We start from the raw sequence: 25814 nt of genomic DNA, 5'->3' as shown, positions 1-25814 counted from the left end.
GGACACATTTTACAGAGCTATTGGAGGATGTAGAAAACTTAAGATACAGGCTTGAAGAAAGCTAAGGAAAAAAAGTCCAGGAAAACGAAACGGAAAGTATAATTATAGGACACCACGTGGCTCAACAGTGAACAATGTTTGTGTAGTCATAACAATGAAAGCAACTGAAAGTGGATGTAACCAAAAATATCTTAAAATTATATATTGGGGAGATGAGGAAGGGGGAAATATGTGTGTGAAAGGTAACATATGGCATCTTAATCTTTATTTTCCAGGACCATATGTAAATATATCTAAAAATGACAAACTGAAATCATAATATAAACATGACAGTTTGAAAGATGGTAGCAAACACTATGAAAAATAGCTAAAAGAGATCAAGTGGTTAGTTACCTTTTGGAATGGGAATTGGGAGTGAGGAGGGAGTGGAACAAGGAATGGTTACCTTTTAGAAATATTTGACTTCTTAGTGGGTGTACAGACATGAATATCCAAGATACACTTTAAATTTAAAACCTTTAAAACTGGATAATGATTAGAGCTTTATGGCTAGTGTTGGGTCTCTTTCCCTACAGAAGACTTTGTCACATGTATGGCAAGAGCAAAGAACCTAAAATGTTAGAGTCAGAAGCAATCTCAGCCATTATCTAGTTCACTTTATAGATAGGAACCTGAGTCTCAGAGGAGATAAAATACCAGCACTCTAATTGGAAGCGATAAATCAAGAACTGAGAACCAGGGGCGCCTGGGTGGCACAGCGGTTAAGTGTCTGCCTTCGGCTCAGGGCGTGATCCCGGCGTTATGGGATCGAGCCCCACATCAGGCTCCTCTGCTATGAGCCTGCTTCTTCCTCTCCCACTCCCCCTGCTTGTGTTCCCTCTCTCACTGGCTGTCTCTATCTCTGTCAAATAAATAAATAAAATCTTTAAAAAAAAAAAAAAAAAAGAACTGAGAACCAGAGCCCAGGGATTCTGGCTTCCAGTCCTTTGCATTCAGTGGATTACAATGTAGCCATTGAAAGAAATCCTGGATGTTCTATTATTGAATGTTCACCAGAATATATTGTATGAAAAAACGAGACACACAACAGAGAGTGTAAAGTGCGATCGCTTGTGCACAAAATGGGGCATACATTATGTATATGCATGGTTTTAAGTACCTGGATATCCCTGGAAGGGTACAAAGGAAAATGGTATTAATGTTGCCTGTAGGAAGAACTAAAATTAGAGGAGAGAGGGAGATTTGCTAGTCACTGTATACAGTTTTCTCTTTGAATGTATTACCTTTTGCATGCATTCATTTAAAAAAAATTAATTTAACATCAGTTGCTTCTCACCATCTAAAGTTTGTGAGTTTTAAAAGCTTTCCAGAGAATCTGGTCCTACCCTCATCTTTTCCCTAATCCATTTTGTGCCTTATGCAGCAGGCACAATGGACCCTTTGCAAGTTGCCTACTCTGCTCATTGTGTAGAAGTTCTTTTTTTTACTTCCATCCTTTCATACCTTTGCAGGCTGGCTGCTGCTTCCAAGACTTCCAAGTGTTTCCTATCTCTTCACTCCAGGCAGACACTGACCTCCATGTTCATTCCAAACATGCCTTCTACTTAGGGCCGTTGAATTTGCCGTTCCCTCTGCCCGGAACACTCAGCCACCAGATATCTGCATGCTCCCTCACTTCTCTCAGGCCTCTGCACACCTCACCTTATCATAAACAATGTCTGCTCACTGTCACTTTCTATTCTCTATTTCTGTTTATTTTTCTTCACAGCACTTGTCACCATGTGACTTTTTGTTGTTGCTCACTTATTGTATTTCTCTCTCCCTATTAGAATATTAACTCTATGAAACCAGACTTCATTTAGGAATTAAGTAAATACCTAATTGTGTCTAGCTTGTCCCAAAGGAATTAATGAGGAAATCATAATAAACCTGAGTTTTACACTTTAGGGATTTATAATCTAAGACACTCTAGGGCAAATATATATAGGTATGTGTATATATATGTATATATACACACACACAAATCTATAAAATGAGCATTAAGGTCCTTTCATCATAGGAGGCAAATCCAGAAAATCTGAGAATTCTTTGTGAACAAGTATCTCCCACTGAATAATATCTTCAAAGTAAACCATGAGAGTCAGCCTACTTGTTACACTGATGATTACAGTCTGTGACCTATTTTTCTGAAAGGGTTCTTAACTAGACCCTGCACATTTAAGTTATTGGGATGCCAAATTATTGTCATAAAGTTGCTTAGTGCACGTGAATTAGAACCTAAGGAGGTAGGTACTATTTAAACACTATTATAAATGGCATGGAGCTTTTAGCCTGATGTGTTCATCTCCTCTCTAGGGAAACCCTGCAACTGAGATAGGCCTCAGCAGCCTCTCCCTGGACAATGCTGGGCTAGGCTCAGTTCTGCCAGCCTCTGCTTCTGAGTTTTCCTTGTCTTGCCATTAGTTCCTGTAGCCCTGTTCTCCTGGGCATAAGCATTGTCTCACAAAGTTCACATACATATCTGCAGCTGTTCTTCAAATATATCAAGATGTCATTGTGCTATTCATCACTTTATAGTAGCTCTTTATCATGCCTCTTTGGGGACAAAGATTCTAAGTAAAAGGGGGAAGTTGCCATGATTCATTTTTTAATATTAAAAGAGGTTAATCTACATTTTCAGAAAAGTGAGCATCACTGTCCTGGGTTGACCATGCACTTCTGCTGAGACATCCCACCAAAAAGGTTAAAATACAATAGATTTCTGCGAATCATATTCCAAGTACCACAACACCTTACTTGATGTTGGAGTGTTTCCACAAGTTTTGTAGTTTCCTGATTTAAGACCACAGATGGCTAATTACATCCACTTTGGATTTCACAAACTAGGTTACTAAAGGTAACCTCAACTCTATTCAAAACTCTTGGGAATCTCTAAAGCAGAGGAAATGAGGAGGAATGATAAATCACGTTTTTAGAAGCGGGAATAGGCTTTGAGGTGGAATTTAGAGACAGCATAATTTCACAGAGAAAGCGCGTTTAAGAGCTTCGGAAACGGCTAAAACACTTGTGGAGGGATTAATAATCCCACTGAGCAGCCCCTAGGATGTACACGGGGCTGTTGTGAGATAAAGCAGACCGACTCCACATTGTAAGGGGTTTTATTTATTTATTTTTTATAATGATTTTTTATTATATTATGTTAGTCACCGTACAGTACATCCCCGGTTTTCCATGTGTAAGGGGTTTTAAACGCCAAGCTGAGGCTTCAGAACTTTCCTCCGTGGGCATCGGGAGCCATCGAAGGTTCTCAGCAGGTGAGTGGCATGACCAGATTGGGCCCCCGGAAAGATGATCAACGTTATAATTTCTCTGGCGCCCTCCTCCGACCTCTGCCCGCCCCTCGGGCCGGCTTCTCGGTAGGTGGTGGCGGAGCTGTCGGGCAACGCCGAACACCCGGTCGCGCCGAGGCGGCGCGGGCGGATACTACTGGGTCCCGGTCGGTGCCGCCGAGCCGCCGCCGGGCGTTGCACCTGGGCCCGGCCCGGCCGCCGATTGGACGGCTCGAGGTGACCCGGCTGTATCGCGAGACGAGATTGGCAGCGGCGGGGCCGCATGTGCCCCCGCGCTGGCTTTGTACGCGGAGCCGCCTGCCGGTCCTTTAACAATGGGCGGTGCGAGCGCCCCGGTGCTGGGCCCGAGCTGAGGCCGGCGCTTTGCGGCCGACTGTCCGCATCATGAGCGGGGCCGGCGTCCCAGGCACGCCGGCGGGGCTGGGGCTGTGAGGGCCGCGGTTCCGGGTAAGGGAGGCCGCGGTGGGGACCGGCAGGCCTGTGCTGGGCGCGGGACACCGGACCTGCCCGGCCCGGCCTTTTGTTCGCCTTTCTGGGGCCGCGCGATCCCGTGCGCTGCTCCGGACGAGGAGGAGGCGGCCTGGGTGCGCGCCGGCCCCGGCGGGACCGCGGGGAGGTCCCCGGGAGAAACGAGCGCCCGGGCGTCTGCAGCCGGGACCCGGAGCCAGGCTGGCATTCGCCCGTCGGCTTGTCCGCGGGAGGTTTTCTCCTCAGGGGGTCTGCGACTGGTGTCAGTCTCTCGGCTCCCCGGGGCCGACGGGAGAATTCGAACCCGGCGCGGGGAACCCTCAGCCGGGCCTCCGCCTCTGGCTTCCCGTGCGCGCACCCGGGGTCGCGCCTTGGGAACTCGGGCCCAAGTTGGTCCCCTTTGCCCGGCACCCAGTCCGGCAGTTCTCAGCGTGAGTCCGCTCCTCCTGCCTGGGTAGTTCGGGCCTTATGCGCGGCGTCAGGGAATTGGTTTGGATCGGTGCTAGCTTTAGGTCGAGTCTGGTGAAGAGGAACAGCCACCCAGGGTGGCCTGAGGTCACACCCCTCGGGGAGGGGGCGCGGAGGGTCGTGTGGAGGGTGCTGGCCGTGACCGCGTCTGGGGTGTGTCTTACAGACTGAAGTTGCCGCGTCTGACCAGGCGCGCCGCCCGGTCCCATGGAGCTGGAGGGACAGTGGTGGCGGGGACAGCTGGCCGCAGACATTCATCAAGCGCTTCGATACAAGGTAATCCCGATGCTTGTCTTTTCCTTGCAGTGTTTTGTGCCAGTTAGTAAAAATGCGGCTCCCTGGGAAGTGCGGTCACTAGTTTCCAGACCAGAAAGGGTGTGTTTGCTTATTTGGTCGAGGTTAATTAACTTCTTAGTTTCTTCGCTTGGATGTATCAGAAGAACCTGCAACTTAAATGAGGAAGGGGGTGGGGAGCTGTATTTGGGAGAGGGAAGGCGAAACATGACTTTGATACTGTGTTTAAACAGATACGTATGCTGGCTTTTTATTGGGCAGAGTAGCCCTCCTTGTTCTGTGTTTGCTGTTGCATTAGGCTGTTATGTCACATCTGTACATCAATTTCCCAGCCTGTCCACTAACCTGCTGTAAGACTTTGGACGAGTTACTTAATTTTCCTGTTTCCCAATTTCCTCATCAGTGGAATGAATAATAATGGAACGTGCCTTGTGGGGGCGGGGATTGTGAGATTAAATGAGCTGATACTGTACATATGCTTTAGAACAGTGTTTGGTATATAGAAGCACTAAAGCCATAACTGTTATTTTCCCTGAGACCCTCAGATTTGCGGGCTGTTCAGAAAGCCTTAAGGTAGGAGTTAACTGCTCCTTCCAGCTAAAGTAAGGCAGAAAGTAGACTTAGTATATTTAATAGAGCTTGGTAGGGAGAATACAATTTTCTGGCACAATGCAAAGTCTGCGTATTGTTGCTCTTAAGTACAATTTTACTCTGTCACATCTCACCTTAAGGGCTTATCTCTGCCTCTTTGATAACCAGAAGAGAGACCAGATCCAAAACTATCCCTGACTTGACTCATTTTCACCATGGATGGAGAGAGCCATTTGTTATATATAGAAAATGAGAGAGAAGCAAAACAGCTGATTCAAGGGATGCTGACTGTTGGAGTTGAGAGATCCTGGGATGATAATGAACTTGTGTCTGGATTTTTTTTTAAACCAGGTTAACTAGATTAGAAACACCTAATTCTGACTTTTAATTGTTACAACTGTACCCTTGTCTAAGGTTTGAGATTTCTAAATGCTGCTTACTAATTCTGACATTGAGCTTCTTAGATGGACTAAATACACCTCAGCTCTCTAAGAGTTTTTTCCTACTACAAAAAAGTCTCAACTGTGGAGTGGTTCTCTTGAATGTGTAGGAAGAGAGTTTCAGGTTTTCCACTTTGAAAATTGTCCATATACTTTTGATTTTTTTTTTTTTTAAGATGTGGTCTTTTAGTTTTAAATGTTCTCCTTTTCTAAGTGTCAGCTCATTTTATCCCTCTGATATGTGGTGAAATTAATTATTTGATGTTAATGATACTTTTATTTTTTTAGTGACCTAAAACTCAAAAGATTTTTAAAAAATATTTATTTGAGAGAGAGAAAGTGGGAGAGAGAAGCAGCAGCGGGAGGGGCAGAGGGAGAAGGAGAAGCAGACTCCCTACTGAGCAGGGAGCCCAACGTGGGGCTCCATCCCAGGACCCCCGGATCATGACCTGAGCTGAAGGCAGATGCTTAACCGACTGGCACCCTTCAAAAGATTTTTCTTAACGGATTTCCATGGTTTTCGATTATTTTATATGTAATTTTAATCCTGAATGATTACTTGAATTAATTTTGTCAGTTGAGGTTGGAAGTGGATTTTCTTCCCCACAGATTTGTTGAATACTTTTTTTCTATTAGGCTCTGGAGAGGATTGAAGAAATAAGATACAACCCTGTACTAAAGTTGCTTACAAATTATCGGAGGATGAGATAGCACAGAGTCTGAGGGAATGCCATTAAAAATTACCTTGGACCACCTGTGGCATGCTACCCTGGGTTGTCTTTATTTTCTCTTTAAGCACTGTGTAAGCCACATTTGACACAATGGCCACACTTTTTGAATAGTTTATGTTAATCAGTAAAACTTGAACATCGTGAAACTGGAAAGAACCCTGGTTATAGTACACTGAAGTCAAGGAAAGTTAAAATAAACTTTTTTCATTAAAAAAAAATGTTAATTCCAAGCTGTTAGTTAGGTGATTTAGTTGGATAGTCTTATGCTTATTTATTTATTCAACATATTTGAGTACCTGCAGTATACCAGCTGCTATGCCAGGTGTTAAAATGGTAATAGTGAATGAGAAAGACATAATCTGCCTTTACAGAGTCTAATCGCCTATAACTCAGATTATCTCAATTTAGGTCTTCTTTTGGGCAGTTGCCATTCAGACACTATGGAGGAATAATTGCTTTGACCAGCATTATATCTACTAGAGAAGGGTAAAAATGACAACAAATGGAAATTCTCTTCAACCCCAAAAACCAGCTGTATTGTTTTTGTAAAATATAATTACACTGTCCCCAAAAAACCCCCACAAAGCAGCTGTCTTCTTACACCCCTCTGTCCTTCTCCTCTGTTTTCTCATGTTTTTCTGTATATAGTAGTGCCTTAGGATGCTTGGGAAGTATTTGCAGGAGCCTTTGTGACAGATGGGAACAATGCTAGCTTGTGAGAAACATTCAGAAAATATCCCACAGAGTATTGTATTTACATTTGTGAGTATTCCTTCTATGCCTTTATTTCCATCCTAACTGGACGGTAATCTGTTCTGGGAAAGGGATGGGATTTGGGGTGGAGAGCTGACTAGTACTTGAGACTGGAGATGGAGATGACAAGTCCAGGTCATGGTGCTTTGGTCCTATGGGATTCCGAGAAGCAGAGAGGAACGAGAGTGTAAAATTCTGGAGGATCAGGAGTAAATATTACAAAACCTTGTAAGCTGAGAGAAGCGTAGGTCATTTTCTCATGCTTGCCTAACTGCGGGCAGTACCTTGACAAGGAGAACTAAATCTGATAGCCATCTGGTAAGCACTTGTACTTTACCATTTAAAAATGCCATAAAGAGAATGTATTAGACACATTGTTAAAAATCTCCTGTTGGTCTTTGGTGTTCTTGCCTTTGTTTTGTTCACATTTCATACAGTTAATATAGTGAAAAATAAAGTCCACCAAATATAGTGTTTTCCAGCTGTTTCCCAATGAGCTTTAAGACCTTGTTCAGGCCTCTTCTAAAGAAAGCCTACCCTGGCTTTTTCTTCCCAGCACTCCATCCCCTGAGCTGGGTTAGATCTTCCATCTCAGTGTTCCTGTAATACCTTATGATTGCTATATTATATCCTAATCATCTCTGTATTTTGGTTTACCTGCTCAAGAGCGGTTTGAGACTGTTTGCCAGCTTTTATCCCTGGGGTTAACACAGTACCTGCTACATAAAAGATGCACAATAAATGGCATATTATGACAGCAAAGAAAGGTGGAGTTTAAAATTATAACTCATTTACACCATTCTAAAGATCTGCAGAAACGGTAAAGGAGAAGATCCTGGGGGCTGCATGAGAAATCAACATGTTCCTTTTATTTGGGGAAATTAATATATTTTTTTCTCTTCAAAAAACCAAACAAGCCAATGGGTTTTTTTCCTAAATAGCACTTGTTTATGCTTTTCTCACATGTACAAAAATTAAAATGGCCTATTAGTCTATCTCCCAAGTAACTCTTGTTAATATTTTTTTGAAATTTTAAGTGATACGTGCATATGGTTAAAAAAAATTCAGGTAGTATAAGGTTTAAAATGAGCTTTCCCCAACCTCACTGTTCCTGATCCCCTAAAGTCACCACCATTGTTGTTTTTTTCCTGAAAAGATATCCAGTAAATCAGTATATATGCAAATATTTTTTTGTTGTTAATATTAAGAGGTCAGAATATATATTTGCTCTTCTGTACCATTCTTCGACCCCAACATCATTCAGCACATTCTATTTATGTTTTTTTCTGTATCAACACATTTAGATCAACTGCCCTTTATTTTAATGTCCACATTGAATTGATGTCCTGTGGTTTATCAGTTCCCTGTGGATGAATGCCAAGCTTTTTTTTTTAATTGCAGTTTTTATTTTGAGATAATTGTGGATTTACATACAGTTGTAAGAAATGATACAGAGAGATCCCCTGTATCCTTTACCCAGTTTCCTTCAGTGGTACATCTTACGAAACTTTAGTACAATTATCACAACCAGGATATTGACATTGATATAGTCAAGATAAGAATATTTTTTTTATCACCATAAGAATCTCTTATGTTATGATTTGTAGCCACGTCCTCTTCTCTTCCACTCTTATTCTCCCCCTTACCCTTGGTAACCACTAATTTGTCCCTTCATGTCTGTAATTTTGTCCTTTTAAGAATGTTATGTATATGGAATTACAGAGTATGTGACCTGGGATTGGCTCTATACACTCAGCAATAAATCTCTGGAGATTCATCTAGATTGTTGGACAGTAAGCTTTTCCCACTATTTTGCTATTAAAAACAATATTGCAAAGGACCTCCTTATATGTAAGGTAAATTGATAGGTTGAAAAGTATTTGCAATCTGCATTTTAAAAAATTTATATTACCTAATTGCCCTCCAAAGGTTACATCATTTGTCAATCTGACCTATTAAATACATGGTAGTTCCTATTTCCACTCTTGATAGCAAAAGTAAAAGTTAATAAAATACAATCTGGGAAGTGAAAAACTATGTAATTCTTTAGTTTTGAATGAGAAGAGCCATCATTTTATATGTTTTTGGCAGTATTTTATTTTCCTATAAACTGTTCATAAATGTTGCCTTTTTTCTTATCGATGTGTCAGATTCCTCTAAATAGAGAAATTAACTCCGTCCTATGTGTTAGAAACATTTATTAAATTCATCTGTTCTCCTGATTTGAAATGCCATTGTTACCAAATTGATTTCTTTATCCAAGAAAAAGGAATCTTTGCATGTATGCAAGTCTTCCATACTCCATCAGAATTTTAATGTTACCTTCATAGAGTGCTGAAATATAAATACTTTTTCTAGGTGTTTTAATTTTTAGAGTTACTTTGTATGGAATCTTCTATTTTCTAACCAGTTAATATAGAAACAGGCTATTGAGTTTTTTTTTTAAGATTTCATTTATTTGACAGAGAGAGCACAAGCAGGGAGAGCGGCAGAGAGAGGGAGAAGCAGGCCCCCCCTCCCCTGCCGCTGCTGAGCAGGGACCGTGATGCAGGGCTCGATCCCCAGACCCTGGGATCATGACTTGAGCCAAAGGTGCCCTCCAGGCTATTGATTTTTTAATATTAATTTTTTAAACAGCCATCTTACTGAATACTTACTGTTTATTTTTTCTGTTGGTTTTCTTGGATATAAATTCTATCATCCAAAAAAGAATTTTATTCCTATAAGTGACTTTGATTCTCCTTTTCCAGTCATTAAACCTTTTCTTTCCTTTTTCTATTGGATTAGTTAGTGTTCACAGAATAATGTTAAGTAATATTGCAATAGCAGGCACTAGAATGCTAATCCTTTTATTGTTTAATCTCCAAGTGAGATGCTGGCTCTTAAATTTGACTTTTTTTTTTTTTACCTTCCTTCCTTCTTCAAAGAAATACACATCTGATATTATTTCTCCCAGAGTCACCTTTGTCCAGATGCTATTTGGCATCTATCAAGATGATTGTGAGTAATCGTGTGATTTAATAGATTTCCTGATATCAAACCATCTTTGCATTCCTGGGATGTACTACAATTTTATTTTTAAGACTTATTTACTTATTTTTAGAGAGAGAGCGGGGTTGAGGGAAGAAGGGCAGAGGGAGAGGGAGTTTCAAGCAGACTCCATGCTGAGCATGGAGCCCAACCGGGGGCTCGATCTCACCACCCTGAGACCACAACCTGAGCGGAACCAAGAGTTGGACGCTTAACCGACTGAGCCACCCAGGTGCCGCTGGGATGATGATGTATTCTTTGGATATACTATGAAATTACATTGGCTAATATTTTATCTAAAGTTTTATACCTTATTAAGTTAGATATATGACTTCTATTTTTTGTATTGGTTTATTGTAAAATGTCCACAACATAAAACTTTAACCATTTTTAAGTGTACAGTTCAGTGACTTAGGTACATTTACATTCTGCTACTTTCACCACTCTCTATCTTCAGAACTTTTTCATCTTAAACTAAAATCATTTTGTTTATCCATTCATATGTTGATGGATTGTTTGTTTCCACCTTTTGGCTTTTGTGAATAATGTTGTTATCAATATATGTACAAATATTTGAGTCCCTGCCTTCAGTTCTTCTTGGTGTATACCTGGAAGTGGAATTGCTGGATCATATAGTTATTCTGTATTTAATTTTTTTGAAGAATTGAAATACCATTGTTGAGTGGCTGTACAATTTTATTTCCCACCATTATACCAGACTTCCAGTTTTTCACATTCTTGTCAACACTTGTTAATTTTGTTTTCTGTTTTCTTGGTTTTTTGTTTTGTTGAGAGAGAAAAAGAGGGCTAGAAGGAGAGGGAAAGAGAGAATCTCAAGCAGGCTGTACACCCAACATGGAGCCCACTTCAGAGCTCCACCTCACAACTCCCAGATCATAACCTGAGCCAAAATCAAGAGTCTGATGCTTAACTGACTGAGCTATCCAGGCACACCTGTGTTTTTTTGATAATAGCAATCCCAATGGGTGTGAAATGTTACCTCATAATGGTTTTGATTTGCATTTCCCTAATGATTAGTAATGTTGATCATCTTTATATCTGTTTATTGACCATTTATATATCTTCTCTGGAGAAATGTTTATTCAAGTCTTTTGACCATTTTTAAGCAATTTGGTTTTTTTGTTGTTGTTGGATTGCGTGTATAAAAATTCTTTATATAATCTGGATATTAACCTGTTGCCAGATATGTGATTTGCAAATATTTTCTCCCATTCTGTGGGTTGCCTTTTCCCTCTATTGAAAAGAGTGAACTTTGATACACAGAAGTCTTTAATTTTGATGAAGTCCTATTTATCTCTTTTTGCCTGTGCTTTTGGGGTCATATCTGTGTAGCTTCCTGCTATTGTGATACCTGTTGGGTTTATTTTTAGTACTGTGCTGACCTCATGAAGTATTTTAGAACCTGTCTTTCTCTATGCTGTGGAAATACTTTAGTAGTATAGAAAACTTCCAATTTCAAAAAAATGGGTTCATATAATTCTGAGATCGAACAGCAATGAGGGGAAAATTTTTAGGTGTATGAAAGGTAATGCCAAAGGAGAGCATCATAAAACTGCTAAAAGGGAAACATGCTTAGAAGATACTAGTGGATGAATAGTAGTCTCTACCTTCTACACCTCTGCAAGTGTAATATAGTATTGACATACCAGGAGCATATTCACTTCACTGTTACCTTCTAATCCAAAGCATTGAGCTTTCTGGAGGGGCTGTGTATGTGTTGTGTGGTTGGGATTTTGGTAAGGATGTTCTTTGGAAAACACCTGGTAGAGAAAACAGGATACAAAAATCTTGCTGGAATATATCCATTCTGTAATGCAAGAGAAACAATTTATCACATCAGAGGTGGTTAAAAATGAAGGAGAAAAGTTTGGTTTTATTTTATTTATTTATTTTTAAAGATTTTATTTATTTATTTGACGAGAGACAGCCACCGAGAGAGGGAACACAAGCAGGAGGAGTGGGAGAGGGAGAAACAGGCTCCCAGTGGAGCAGGGAGCCCAATGCAGGGCTCCATCCCAGGACTCTGGGATCATGCCCTGAGCCGAAGGCAGACACTTAACAACAGAGCCACCCAGGTGCCCCGAAAAGTTTGGTTTTAAATTTTAAAACAAGTGCTATTAATTAATACTATTCATTATCCTTCCACTCAACTTTTTCATATTTGTGTTCCTTCAAGAAAAGTGTTATAGGCACTTGTTAACACTAATATATTGGGGGGAAGTTGTCTTTGCGTTGTGCGGGTACTACTCCTACAGGCTATGTTAGACTAAATGTTGTTCCTCTTGATATAGGAGCTGAAGTTGCCTTCCTACAAAGGCCAGTCCCCTCAACTAAGTCTCAGAAGGTATTTTGCTGACCTGATTGCCATTGTGAGCAATCGCTTCACCCTCTGCCCTTCTGCCCGACATCTTGCTGTCTATTTGCTGGACTTATTTATGGATCGATATGACATCTCTATCCAGCAGCTGCATTTAGTTGCACTTTCCTGTCTGCTTTTAGCAAGTAAGTATGAGTCTCATCTACATGACTGGAAATTTCCATTGTTTATAATAAAAATTTATGTAGAGCTCAGTGAAATATCACCAAATTCCATTCATTCCAGTTTAGTAGTATCAGAAAGTTTATGTTGAAAGTGCTTCTTGGCATAATAATTTTTAACTAGTCATTAAAAAGTGGCTCTGAAGTCTTTTGAAAACATATATTCTTAAGCCCTACATCCTGAAGATTCTGGTACAAAAGTCTAGGCCACTCCAGATCTACTGACTCAGAATCTGTATCATGGGGCTCGAATTTCAAAGGTGATTCTGATGTTCCTTTCCAGTTGAGAACCATTGCCTTGAAAGTTCTCAACCGGGAAAAACCGTGCCTCACAAGAAGTAGTTGGCTTTGGGTGATGGTGGTTTTGGTCGTCGTCACAACCTGGGAGGGTGCTGCTAGGTCTAGAGAGTAGAGGGCTGGGATGCTACTAAATATCTACAGTGTACAGGACAGCCCCCAGAATGTCAGCAGAACTATGTTGAGAAACTCTGTCTAAAAAGGTACTATACTCTTGTATTGTTAGAATACCTTCTGCTGACTACATAATGAGTTGATTTAGTGAACTAAAGGTTCACAGGCAACTGCTACAAATGGGAAGGACTTTGCTTCTGCAGTAGGCACAGTACCGTGGTGGGCTGCAAGGTAGACTGTGATAAACCACATTTGTTACCTGATGCAGAATGTACTGGTGGGTCTTTTGGTGCCTCTTTTAGCTTCTTCCTGTAAATAATTTCATTGTTAGTACCTTGACCAAAGAGAAGGAGGGTGAGTAAAGGAATTTAAATCGGGTTTTTCTTCTTTTAGTAATGTGAGAAAGATCGTTTTTGATATTGAAATTGAATTCATTTCTTTTTATATTATTTATGACATTACAATAGGAATGTAAACCCCACTTTAAGGTAGGATGTAGAAATACCTACTGCCTTCATCTCTAACCCCCACTTGAGGGTTTGGGATCTTGTGTGGCTGCTGTCTAAGGAACATTCCCCTCTATACCCTGCCACCAGAGTTCTTTCTAGAATAACTTTGTTCTTTGACTACAAGTAAACCTAAAACCAAATGCAGGCCTGTGTAATCATTTCTAGTACTGATTTCTTCTCAGATTTTCTTTTTCTACCCTTATTATTCCTTTGATCTGATGACCTCAACTACTGATTTTTTCTCCTTGGAGGTCTTTTTTAAGTTATTTCAAATCCTTTGTGGACCAGGCTGAATATAAATAAACACAGTGGGTAATGACTTCCCACTCCCTGTGGGTTAAGATAGAAACTCCTTAATGTAACATTTATAACCTTTTGTCTGGACCCAGCCACCTTTCCAGTCTTATCTTCCCACCCTATTCCCATGCACCTTGAGCCAAAGTCTTACCAAAATACCATCTGTTTCCTGAAAATCTATATTTCTCCTTTAATCTATTGTCCTCAAAGATTCAGACACATCACCTGTTCCTCTCCCCAGAAAGCTGGAGGGGTAATACTTGTATTTATAATCAGCCTTTAACCTTTAATTGATTAGAGTGTCATTCTCATAAGCAATCTCACGTACAGTTCTGTATGTGTTTCATCACTGGCTGTGAAGCCCTTTGTGGTTTCATAGTTTGCATAGGACTAGAAAAATCCATATTTGACATATCAGATGTGTGAGAATCCACAAATGGAATGGTTTCTTGTTATCCTACAAAATGTTAGTTTATAATGGGATAAGTTTATAGAGGAGAGATACTGGAAATCACATACACAAGTTAGGTTATTTTAAAAACTTTGGATCATTAATGAAAAATGATTTTTGCCTGTTGTGGCCATCACTGTGCTTTTACCACTACCAAGCCCCATCTGCTCTATGCCCGAGATTCTTAAAAGTGTGGTGCAGACCAAGTGGGAGATTCTTGCTGATGGACTGTGAAATTATGATGTAGAGTCAGTTCATAGACCGACTTGCGTTTGTGACTAAAGTTTACTTACTGGTAACGTCTCAAATAAGGGGATACTAAACTGGATATTCATAAACTACGTGTTATTGCCAGAGTTCACTGGGGATTCTAGGCGAATAATGTAATAAGATTTCTGACCACCACACAGTGCTTGGCATTAGTGCCAAGTTTCTGCAATTCGTACAATTTGGGGGAAGGATACTTTATTTGCACACCATCTTAGGTTGATTGGAATGGAGTTTTCAACTGTTCTTGTTTTTTTTAATTATCTATTATTCTTAGTTTAAGATTATGATCAATTTATTTTATTGAAGATGATTTTGTACATTTTCCAGGAACTAGGCTTTAGGATTTGTATTTGCTGTGGTTCAAATATGAATTGTTGATCAGCTGTTAACTGAAAGAGTCAGATACCTCCTCCCTTTGTTCTACTGACACCCCTTAACCTCTCCTTCCCTGAGAGAGAATTGTTTTCCCATTGTTCCTTTCCCACTGAAGAATGTATGAGGTAGGTGTCCCCCAGGGTCTCGGCCCCTCCAGGTAGGCAGTGGGCAAGAGTTCAAGCTGTCAGCTCTGTGCTTGGGTCAGGAATCAAAGAGGCTGGCTCTTAGTAGTTGGCTACAATCTCTCCTGCCTCTGCTCTGTAACTTTACTACAACGAAATTACTTAAGATGCTTATAAACTGGTAGCCTGTTTTCAGTATCTGATGTCTGTTTTTAATTTGTGGAGTACATTCTAGTGTTTTTTACATTCTTAAACTCTTCTTAACCTTTGGCAGCTCTCCACTTAGGCTTCATAAACTTTATTTAAGTAATGCTCTCTCCTCCCAGAATGATTGAACTCTGTATGTCCTTCTCCAGCTGCTACCTGCTTTAGGATGGGCAGCCTGTTGTGTAAAAGTGAAGAACAGCTTACGGCTGACAGGACTGGGTGACAGTTGGATTCCACTTGTTAAGTAGGATGGGAGGCTGTCAGTAGTTTGGCCAAAGATGGAGCACAGCTTGTAAATTCCAGGTAATATGCATACCTATCTGCCTGTGTCTGCACAGTCGGAAGTTGGAAGAAAGGGCCTACAGACTTTCCATGATTGGAGGGGTATGCCATGTTTTAGAGTAGGGATTACAGTGATGAATTTCCTATGTTTGTATTTCTTGTCAGCAATATGAATTTCAACAACCCTTAAGTCTGAAGTTACTTGTCCATAAAATGAAAATAAAGACATTTAACTGACAAAGTTGTTGTAAGGATCAAGTGGGTAAGATGTTTAAAAGCACATAGGAAATTGAAACCTAAAAGTCAGCATCATAATGATTAATTCTTCCATAAACTGTTCTTTAATCTTTAATCGGGCTCCCTGGCCCTAAAGATTCTGGCTCTTTCTAGAAGAGTCTCTGATTGTCCTGGGAAATTCTGAAATTCCAACTCTTTGTCCTGTATACCCTGGCTTGCCTTGGCTTCTGTGATCAGCACTGAACTTGTGGAGAACATGAAAGCAGTCTTGGAGATGAGGCTTTTGATAATTTGCTCAAGGTCTTGTGTAACTAAGAAATTATCTCAGAATCAAAATGAAGCCAAAAATAAGATTATAAGCTGTTAGTAGTAAAAATCTGTGATAAGTGTTTGTTTCTCCTTGCTTAGCAGTAATGGGTTGACAAAGCTTTTTACTTTATTAACTGAAAGGTGAAAATTTTATCTCAATAGTTGATTTATGTCTCAATTTTTAATGAGAATAGAACCCTTTCCCCCCGCCCCATGAGTTGTCTTTTCCTGTTCCTTACCTGGTTTTCTATTATTGGTAGTCTTACAAATTTTTGAAAATTCTTAGTATATATTAAGGATGACTTTTTTCCTGCGCAGTACTAACAGAATTGAATGTGGATTGGCAGAGCTTACTGCGTGACATTGGATCCTTGCCCTTCTGCCACGTACCTGCCGTTCACTGCTAGCTTTGAAAATGTGCTGATTTCCATGGCTGATCTGAGCATTTCCTATAAAGGGAAGAAAGTCTGATTTTTTTTTTCTGTGGCGTCTAATTCTTTATTTTCTGGGAAGCAGATGTGAATTTCCTGTGCCCTTATTTCCTGTTTGAGGCCTTTATCAATATAATCACATGGCTTCTGGTATTTCCTTTCAATTGAAGAAACTGATCTTTGTGATCTGTATGTGGTATTGCAGATAAGTGGATTTAAAATACTCATGCACATAGTTTTCAGCACAACAAAAACTATGAATATGAATGCAGGAACTCACTGACATTGTCACACATTTTGAAATCCTTTAATGTCCATGATTCGGAGTATTTATATCACTATATATAATGAAAAAGTTCCAAAAAACATAAGCCTGAATAAAATCCCAAGTATGGTTATTTATGTAGTTCAGGGTTATTTTTAACTCTGCATGTCAAGTTGCAAAGGCTTTCACACTTGTAATAGCCAAGTACTTTATAAATACAGAAACCCTGTCGATGTTTTTTTTTTTTTTTTTTTTTTTTTTTTTTTTTTTAAAGATTTTATTTATTTGACAGAGATAGAGACAGCCAGCGAGAGAGGGAACACAAGCAGGGGGAGTGGGAGAGGAAGAAGCAGGCTCATAGCGGAAGAGCCTGATGTGGGGCTCGATCCCACAACGCCAGGATCACGCCCTGAGCCGAAGGCAGGCGCTTAACCGCTGTGCCACCCAGGCGCCCCCTGTCGATGTTTTTTAATAATATCGACGTCTATTTTGATATTTGTCATTCCCATATAACCCGGTGCAGTACTTTGATCAGGAAGTACCGATTTGGGAATTCAAACATAAGTCTTCCTTTTTGTCTTCCATTTTTTATTTGGTTCAGCTTATTTGACCTTAAATGAATTGGCCAACCTCACTATCTTGGTTTTTTGAGCTTTGAAATTGGTCATATACAATTTTGTTTTCAATGTTGAAAGTTTAGGGAAGATAATATGGAACATTCTTGATCCTTGAATTAAACAGTGAATTATGGTGTATTAATTTCTTCAAAGGAACTTCAAGCATGATACAAATAAGCACATTAGTTTTTACAATATTCCTTTGAAGTATACTGCTAGTGTTAACTGCTGCTGCACAAATGGCAGGGTACTTAAAGAACCTTAATGATTCATTCAGACGGATTGAACCAAATTCCTAGGACATTCTCCACTCTGACACTGAGAACAGTCGTTCCTTTCCTGTATCTTTATGCAGTGATAATGCTGGATGACTGTGTCCTAAAGACCACTTTAGTGCTTTGGGCTGTACTAAGTATATCATATTGGAAAAACTTGGGAAATTCTTCTCTATGCGATTTTAATTGGGAAGGGCTGTCTAGATTCTTTTAAAGTCTGAATTGTGTACCTTTTTTTTTTTTTTTTTTTTTTTTAAATCAACTCCTACCTGCAGCAGTATTTAGTTAAGAGCAATTTAGATCTAAAGCAGCTCAGAGTTTCTGAGGCGGGAGAAAAATTCTCTTTGGGCTCCAACTTTTCTTCCGGTCATGAGATTTGACTCTCCTGGCATAGGAGACACAACCTTCTACTCCAGTTCTCCCACCCTCCAAGCAAAGACCAAGGTAGTCTGCAGTGCTTTTCCCCCAGCCCTGAGGCAGGCTGACTTTGAACAACCCCAGTGGCTCCCGTATGTTGAACGTCTGGCCCGAGGGCCACTACCATTTGTTGTAGTACCTCCGATGTGTGATATAAAGCCAGCCCTTCTGGAAGAGAAACTTCACAGGGGAGCTTATCTGGTTTCTACTGCTTGGCAGTTTTTCTGGCTCATCTCCAAAATATGTTTTTAATGGATAAAATAAAAGTACAAGATTTGCAAGGAAACCAAATATGTTGAAAAAGTTATCGAAATAGTAAAACAAAAAATTTTATACAGTAATATGTAACGTAGTCTAACAACTGTAATTTTGAGCAAGTTTAAAAGCTGTTGTGAGAAATCTATATGATAGATTGTATTGCATACAGTTAGAAATAATTGCAATATAATATGACTGTTTTAAACTTTAACATAAAATAGAACATAATACTAGAAGGTAGAAGGCTTTTCCTTCTTCTTTTTTTTTTTTAAAGATTTTATTTATTTATTTGACAGAGATAGAGACAGCCAGCGAGAGAGGGAACACAAGCAGGGGGAGTGGGAGAGGAAGAAGCAGGCTCACAGTGGAGGAGCCTGACGTGGGGCTCGATCCCATAACGCCGGGATCACACCCTGAGCCGAAGGCAGATGCTTAACCGCTGTGCCACCCAGGCGCCCCAGGCTTTTCCTTCTTCTATGGACCGCTGTGGAACAAACCCATAGAGACTTGAAGACAATTCTTTGGTTCTGTTGCTGCATCTAGAAAACCATACTGGTACTTGATAGTTTGAATTTTCTCCAGCCGTAAGTTCTAGAGATACCTAAAATGAATGATTTACGTATGGTAAAATTGAAGTACAAAACCTATAGGTACAAAACCTATCGAAACATTATTCTGGGCCTGGAGAGGGAATTCTGTTCCTCAGCTGTACATATGGATGAGTATTTCCTGAAAGGAAGTTGATGCCTTAGAATAATGAAGTTCAGCCATCTGATTGTCTACTTCTATACTGCTTTCAGGAAGGGATATAAAAGCAGGTAAAAAGTATCCTCCCCTCCCTTTTTTGGTAACAGACTTAGCTAGGTTTCTGTTTTGAATTCTGAAGAGGAGGTTTCTCTGTGGAATGAGAATGGTTATTTGATATTCACCCAGTTTTTTTCTCCCACTGTCTCTCCAGAATTGAGATTATGCTGAAAATATACCAAGATGAAACACTTGAAGCTTAGCTACTTTTGATTTCAGATAACTCCATGACATTAAATTCTTTACACTTTCTTCTAAAATAAACTAATTTTCTTCCACTGACCACTGCCTGCCCCCACAAAAGAAATTTCCTGGAAATATTTGGCTGGTGAGACATGAGAGAGTTAATTTTTCATCGGCACATAGGATCATTTTCATTTTGTAGTGTGACGTGGATCAACATGTGCACATGCTCCATTTCTCTTTAGAGGAGGGCGAGGGGCAGGGGGTGCAGGCACGAGGAGAGGAAACATGCAGAATAGGAGAGCCAGAGTTCTGGCACAATTGTATCTACCCCAGGTAGGAGAAAGAATGTCTTTGGATCTAAATCTTTGCAGTGAGACAGCAAATCCCATTTAAGTAACTAGACCTATAATGATCACTTGTGTAACATTTTCTCTCTCCCTCTCCACCCCCCCCCGCCTTTTCTTTATAAGGTAAATTTGAAGAAAAAGAAGATAGTGTGCCTAAGCTGGAACAGCTCAACAGCCTGGGTTGTATGACTAATATGAATCTAGTATTAACAAAGCAAAATTTGCTACATATGGAACTGTTATTATTAGAAACCTTTCAGTGGAACCTCTGCCTTCCAACAGCTGCCCATTTCATTGAGTATTATCTCTCTGAAGCAGTACACGAAACAGATCTTCATGATGGCTGGCCAATGATTTGCTTAGAAAAAACGAAACTCTACATGGCCAAGTATGCAGATTATTTCCTGGAAGTATCTTTGCAAGGTGAGTCATTGTGGATGCCAGTAGGTGACATGTGAGCTTGTGACTTGTGTATTCTGTTGCTTAAGTTCATTTTTGATGTCTCCACAGATTATGCCTTTCTAAATTATGCACCTTCTTTAGTAGCTGCTGCATGTGTGGCTTCTTCAAGGATTATACTTCGTCTTTCTCCAACGTGGCCTACAAGACTGCATCGTCTTACTGCTTACTCCTGGGATTTTTTAGTGCAGTGCATTGAACGGCTATTAATGTAAGCTTCCTTAATCTTGTGTTTGTGATTTCTCAGTATTTTTCTTCATGGATAAGGGGCCCCAAAAACAGCTTCTCACAAGTGCAGAGCTTTTAGGACATTGGCTCTGACAGTAGCTGGCTGCCCTGAGCAAGCCATTTTATGAGCAGTGCTTGGTGGAAGGCTGTGCCTTGGCTGTTTTCCAGGGAGAGGCTGTCACCTGTCATGATTCTGGGTACATGGTATGCTCTTACATGAGTGAGCCCATAACCCAGATCATTCCAGGCAAGTTTTGCCCTGGTCCTTCTTTCTACATCTTTGAATTGTGGGGCCACCAGGGTGTCACCAAAGTGGTAGCAGTGTTTAAGTCCTTGTTGTGGATATATTTCCCAAGCAGGAAATAGTCCTCAGAGCTACCAGCAGTGAGTTGCCAAAGTTTGTGCCAAAGGAAGGAGCTTTTTAGAAGGATAAGAGTGAAATCTCACCATTGTTGAAATTATGGTTAAAGCGACTGCTACGTAGGCCGTGGGGCCATCTGCAGAGTGAGCCGTTGAAGAGTTGAAGTACCATTATTAACAGTTTACTCTCTCTCCGTACAGCGCGCATGATAACGATGTGAAAGAGGCAAACAAACAGAGAGGCCAGGCAGGGTCCCAGCCGGCGCAGCTGAGTGTGCTGCAGTCGGCCTCGCAGCCCTCTCGGCCAGTTCACTTTCAGCAGCCCCACTATCTCCACCAGACGCACCACACCCCGCTGCAGTACCGCCATCCTGTAGCCGAACAGCCGAGCTGCCAGCAGATTGGATCTACCACACACACCTCGTCTTACACACTACAGACCTGTCCTGCTGGCTTCCAGACCAGTGTGCAGGGCCTTGGGCACGTGCAGACTGGTGTTGGGATGTCACTGGCAATACCAGTAGAAGTTAAGCCCTGTCTGAATGTTTCTTATAACCGGAGTTACCAGATAAATGAACATTACCCTTGCATTACTCCGTGCTTTGAAAGGTGATTTTATGTGAAGGTAATTCCTCACCCAGACTGTTCTGTGACTTGAAGCTCTGGGGCAAGCTTTTTGTAATCTCTTCAAAAGGAAAGGGATCCAGATCACATCAGAACTCTTCGGATACCAGCATCAGGAAGACGGAATATCCCTTTCAGTGCACCACGAATACCTGGGAGGACTGAACACACACTGCAAACACTTTAACAGTATGTATATCAAATCCTGTTAAAAAAACATCCCTTTATGACAAAAATTTTCAAGCCCTGGCTGATGGTCCAAATATTTCAAAAATATTCAATACAACAGAAAATTTGGACAGACTGTAAATCGCCATTTTGAGATTTGACCTGTGGTGGGCTCTGGGCCTCATGTTGGCTTACATGTCAGAGACTAATGTTTATCTGTGGACTTGCCAAATGGTCTTTTTATGAAGGAAAGTTACAGTATTAATTTTTGAAGAGGTCTTTTTTATTCTGCAGTTTTGAGTTACATTTTTGATCTACAAATGAATTTTTGACTAAGTTTAAACTCATGAATTGCTATGCTATACCAATCTGTGCAGTAAAAAAAAATTTTTTTTTAGATGAGTCTATATAACTTCCTATCACAATATATAGGTATCTGGATTTTTGTACTAAAATTAAGGGTGGAGTAGATCTCTTAAAATCATGGTCGAAAATTTTTGTTGCTTTTTTTGCCCTAAGTGATCAACCTCAAATCTTTAGGATTAAAACACATTTAACTCAGGGAATTTATACTACTTGGAAACACTTAACTGTAATGCAACATGCTTTGGGAATGTTATAGTATGAACTACCTTTATAACATAGGTGAAAATACTCTTGCTAGGATGTGTTTTCAACTGAGAACATAATTGTAGTTTAGAACGAATGAAGTGGTTCCTATCACTCATAATCCATATATAGGTTTTGCATTTCTCAGTGCAATCAGTGATTTATACTCAGATTTGATGTCACTAGAAGTTTTTTCAAGGGAAGGCATAACTGTAAAACGTCAGTACTAGAGTAAGGTGCTGTAGGTTTATTTTGAAGTGGAATGTGGCCAGGGTAGCGCTCAGGTTGTGCTAGAGCAGCACTTTGTTACGTGGAGGACAAGCTGAAAAAGCAGCCTTGCAGTCCAGCCAGTCTGTGCATCAGGCAAAGGAACCGAAAACTAGATTGCAGTAGCCATTTGCATTACATTGGCCCCAGAACTGCCCTGGGACGTTTCACTGTGTCGGTAATGAGTGAAAACAGCAATAAGTCGCCATTACAGCAAGGGCAATTTGGGGGGAAAGAGTTGAGAGGGAATAAAAAGTAAAAAGAAAGCAAGCATTATAGTAACTGAAACTATACATTGTGCTCTTACCTGTGGGAGAAGAGAGATTTGGTGGAGGGAAGCTTTCCGATTTAAAAATAGTAAGGTGTGTCTTTTTGTTTGTGTTTTTTTAAAGATAGCACTTGAATAGAAGGGAAACTGCATGGCAGGTATGTGACTGCCACAATATGCATTGAAGACAAACTTATTATAAAGATGTTGTGGGTATGCAGCAGGAGTCTCAGTAATCAAGCCGATGGCTTTTGTTAGGAAGGGAAGGGACTCAACGCAGTAGTGGACTGATCCAGATGGCTCCAGTGGATAGATGTGGGTGGGTGGCTTCTGCCAGCGTGAATTCCTAGAATGTCCTCTCCTTAAAAGAATGGTAACTTTTATAATTAGAGTACATAGGGCATGATGTGGATTTATTAGTCTGGTAGATAAAAAAACCACTCAGGTAAGAACACTCACTCATGGCAGTTTTCAAGCCTGAAAATTGTTTTCTGAAAGTATCATCATTTTTCCTCTTTACAGAAGGCTGCTAATTGGATTTTGGTAGTTCTTACCTCAAGAGAGCTTGAATTATTTGGGGGAAAGTGGGTTCAAAAGAGAATATATCTTTCACATTCACATTCAGAACCCAGCACCTGGAGTCCAATTTTCAGTATTTTAACTACCTCAATAATGCTATGAATGTAAGATATTGGGATAGAGATCCCAACTTGAAACAACAACCGGTGCCTATGGTAATTTAATGTCTTGTCAAATGCTTTTATTGATTGGTTTAATTGTCATTCTTGTTATAGAAGAATATGCCTTTTTAAAAAGCTTATAACACTTTCCCAGTTTGTATTTAAAAAGCTAAAGAACACTGGATTAATTTTTTTTGGGGGGGTAGAATAAAATAATTAATTGGTTACTATTGCTGCATACCCAGGGTAGGGTGGGATGGGGTGGTTGGAGAATCAGAACTATTTTTAAAACATTAGGTTTCAATATAAATACAACTCACAACTGCTAGCCTTGGGGGATGGGGGTGGGGGGAGTTGTGTGGGTTTTGTTTTGTTTTAATTTATTGGTTAGTCTTTAAAGTAGGTCTTTTTTTTTTTTTTTTTGAGATTACTGGACCATCATTAAATGTGTACTGTGAAGAGATTAATGATATGTATAAAGGGCTTTACCAAAGTCCACTAAATAAACACTACTCAAGTACAGACTGCAAGCCAAAATGTATCTGTGTTGTGACATTAATTGCAAATAGCGAATATGGTGCTAAATTCTACACCAATGGAATTAGATGAGTGCTATGCACTTAATTTTAAAATAAAACTAGTTTTCAGTAAAATGGCTTTAGTGTTTTGTTTTAAATATATTTGATACATATTTGTAGCTTCAGTGAACCATGTCATCACATTAGTCAGAGTTGGAATCCTAATTATATTTACTAAAAGCCATCCAGGTGTAGAGTATAACTGAAGTCGTAGGAAACTCTTGTCCATTGATTATGTATTCATACATACTCATCAAAGCCCACGAAAGTATGATGGACACAGCTATTGGCCTTTTGAGCTTAAAATCAGTATATTAGCAATTACAGTTTCTGATTTATCAAACAACACATACTTGAGAAAATTTGAAGTCTGATCTCAGAAAAGTAGGGACACAAGATGGTCAGGGGTGTGAGAGGAACAGGGCAACAGTGAGTGAGAATGGTCTGTTCACCTAAGTTTATGTATCATTTGCCACTTAAAACTCAGCAGATAGAAATTGTTTTGAAGAGTAAAATTTTAACAGGTTTGTATGTGTGGATTAAGAACTTCCACCCCTAAAAAGCATTTTTTGAATTAGTCCTCTGTATTGTCCCTTGCTGTGGCACAGTGCCAGGGTGTAGCAACAGACCTCAAGAGTCAGTTAATATACAAGGTTCTTTAAGGCTGAATTTAAGAAAACATTCAAACCAGGGCAGGTAGTTTTACGTGGAGGCAGTTCTGAACCCCATGTAACAAGTCGATATCCATCAAGGATCGTCAAGCACATGGTGAAAGACTTAACCTCCCTAACCTCAAGCGGCTTACATTTAGCTTGATACAACTATCACATTGGAGCAGTTACAGTGGTATAGTCTGGAACTCAGAATCACTCAACATCCATTTTTTAATTCCTCAGATTTAAAAAAAAAAAAAAAGTAAAAAATACAGTAGGTGGAAAGCATCAAGACCAAACTCCAGCTTTCCAATGGGAAGTAGGGGTAGACTGCTACCCTACCCCTACCCAACTGCCATTCTTTTTATTATTATTTTAAAGACTTTTTTAAGAGCAATTTTGGAGTTTTTAGAGCAAAATTGAGAAGAAGGTACAGAAATTTCCCACGTGCCCACTACCCCACACATGCACATTCTCCCCCATTATCAATGTCCTATCCCAGAGTGGTACGTTTGTTACAACTGATGAATCTACCTGACAATTCATAATCACTCAAAGTCCATAGTTTACATTATGGTTCACTCTTGGTGGTGGACATTCTATGGGTTTAGACAAAAGTATAATGGCATGTATCCATCATTACACTATCATACTGTGTATTTTCACTACTAAAAATTCTCTGTAATCTGCTTATTCATCCCTCCCCATGCCGTCCCTTTCCCCCACCCCCAAACCCTGGCAACCACTGATCTTTTTATTGTCTCCATAGTTTCTCCTTTTCCAGAATGTCATATAGTTGGGACCATATAGTCCATAGCCTTTTCAGATTGGCTTCTTTCACTTCATGATACGTATAAATTTCCGTCATGTCTTTTCATAGCTTGTTAACTCTTTTTAGTGCTGAATAATCCATTGTCTGGGTGGATCAGTTTACTTATTCATTCACCTACTGAAGGACATCTTGGCTACTTCCAAGTTTCAACAGTTACGAATAAAACTGCTATCAACATGTATGCAGGTTTTACTGTGGATGTCAGTTTTTAGCTCTTTGGGGTAAGTACCAAAGAAGTGAGGTTGCTAGGTTGTATGGTTAAGAGCATGTTTAATTTTGTAAGAAACCTCCAAACTATCTTCCAGAGTGGTAGTACATTTGCATTCCCACCAGC

At 40.1% G+C, this 25814-nt stretch overlaps 1 protein-coding gene and 1 long non-coding RNA gene across 5 annotated transcripts in view; one reads left to right on the top strand and one right to left on the bottom strand.

Annotated features, from left to right (window-relative positions):
• Positions 1-3662: 3662 nt before the first annotated feature.
• CCNJ (cyclin J) lies at positions 3663-24064 on the top strand. The gene is made up of 6 exons (XM_040624417.1): positions 3663-3797; positions 4453-4562; positions 12438-12648; positions 19878-20177; positions 20265-20424; positions 21003-24064. Exons 2-6 carry the CDS (start codon positions 4494-4496, stop codon positions 21412-21414), a joined length of 1152 nt encoding a protein of 383 aa, XP_040480351.1. The 5' UTR covers positions 3663-3797; positions 4453-4493; the 3' UTR covers positions 21415-24064.
• LOC103671906 overlaps positions 11314-25814 on the bottom strand; it is a 37575-nt gene continuing 23074 nt past the window's right edge. For 2 of the 4 annotated variants that reach the window (XR_571053.2, XR_571044.2), the window contains one exon: positions 18766-19018. This is a non-coding gene — a long non-coding RNA (uncharacterized LOC103671906). Of the gene's footprint in view, positions 11954-13354; positions 13405-18765; positions 19019-21451; positions 21587-25814 lie in introns of those variants that run through there. The other 2 variants (XR_571049.2, XR_571051.2) reach the window with 2 other exon arrangements.

Source organism: Ursus maritimus, unplaced genomic scaffold (assembly GCF_017311325.1).
Source record: "Ursus maritimus isolate PB19 unplaced genomic scaffold, ASM1731132v1 scaffold_7, whole genome shotgun sequence".
Taxonomy (NCBI): domain Eukaryota; kingdom Metazoa; phylum Chordata; class Mammalia; order Carnivora; family Ursidae; genus Ursus; species Ursus maritimus.
Note: the sequence above shows the minus strand (reverse complement) of the source record. Positions and strands in the feature narration are given on the sequence as shown.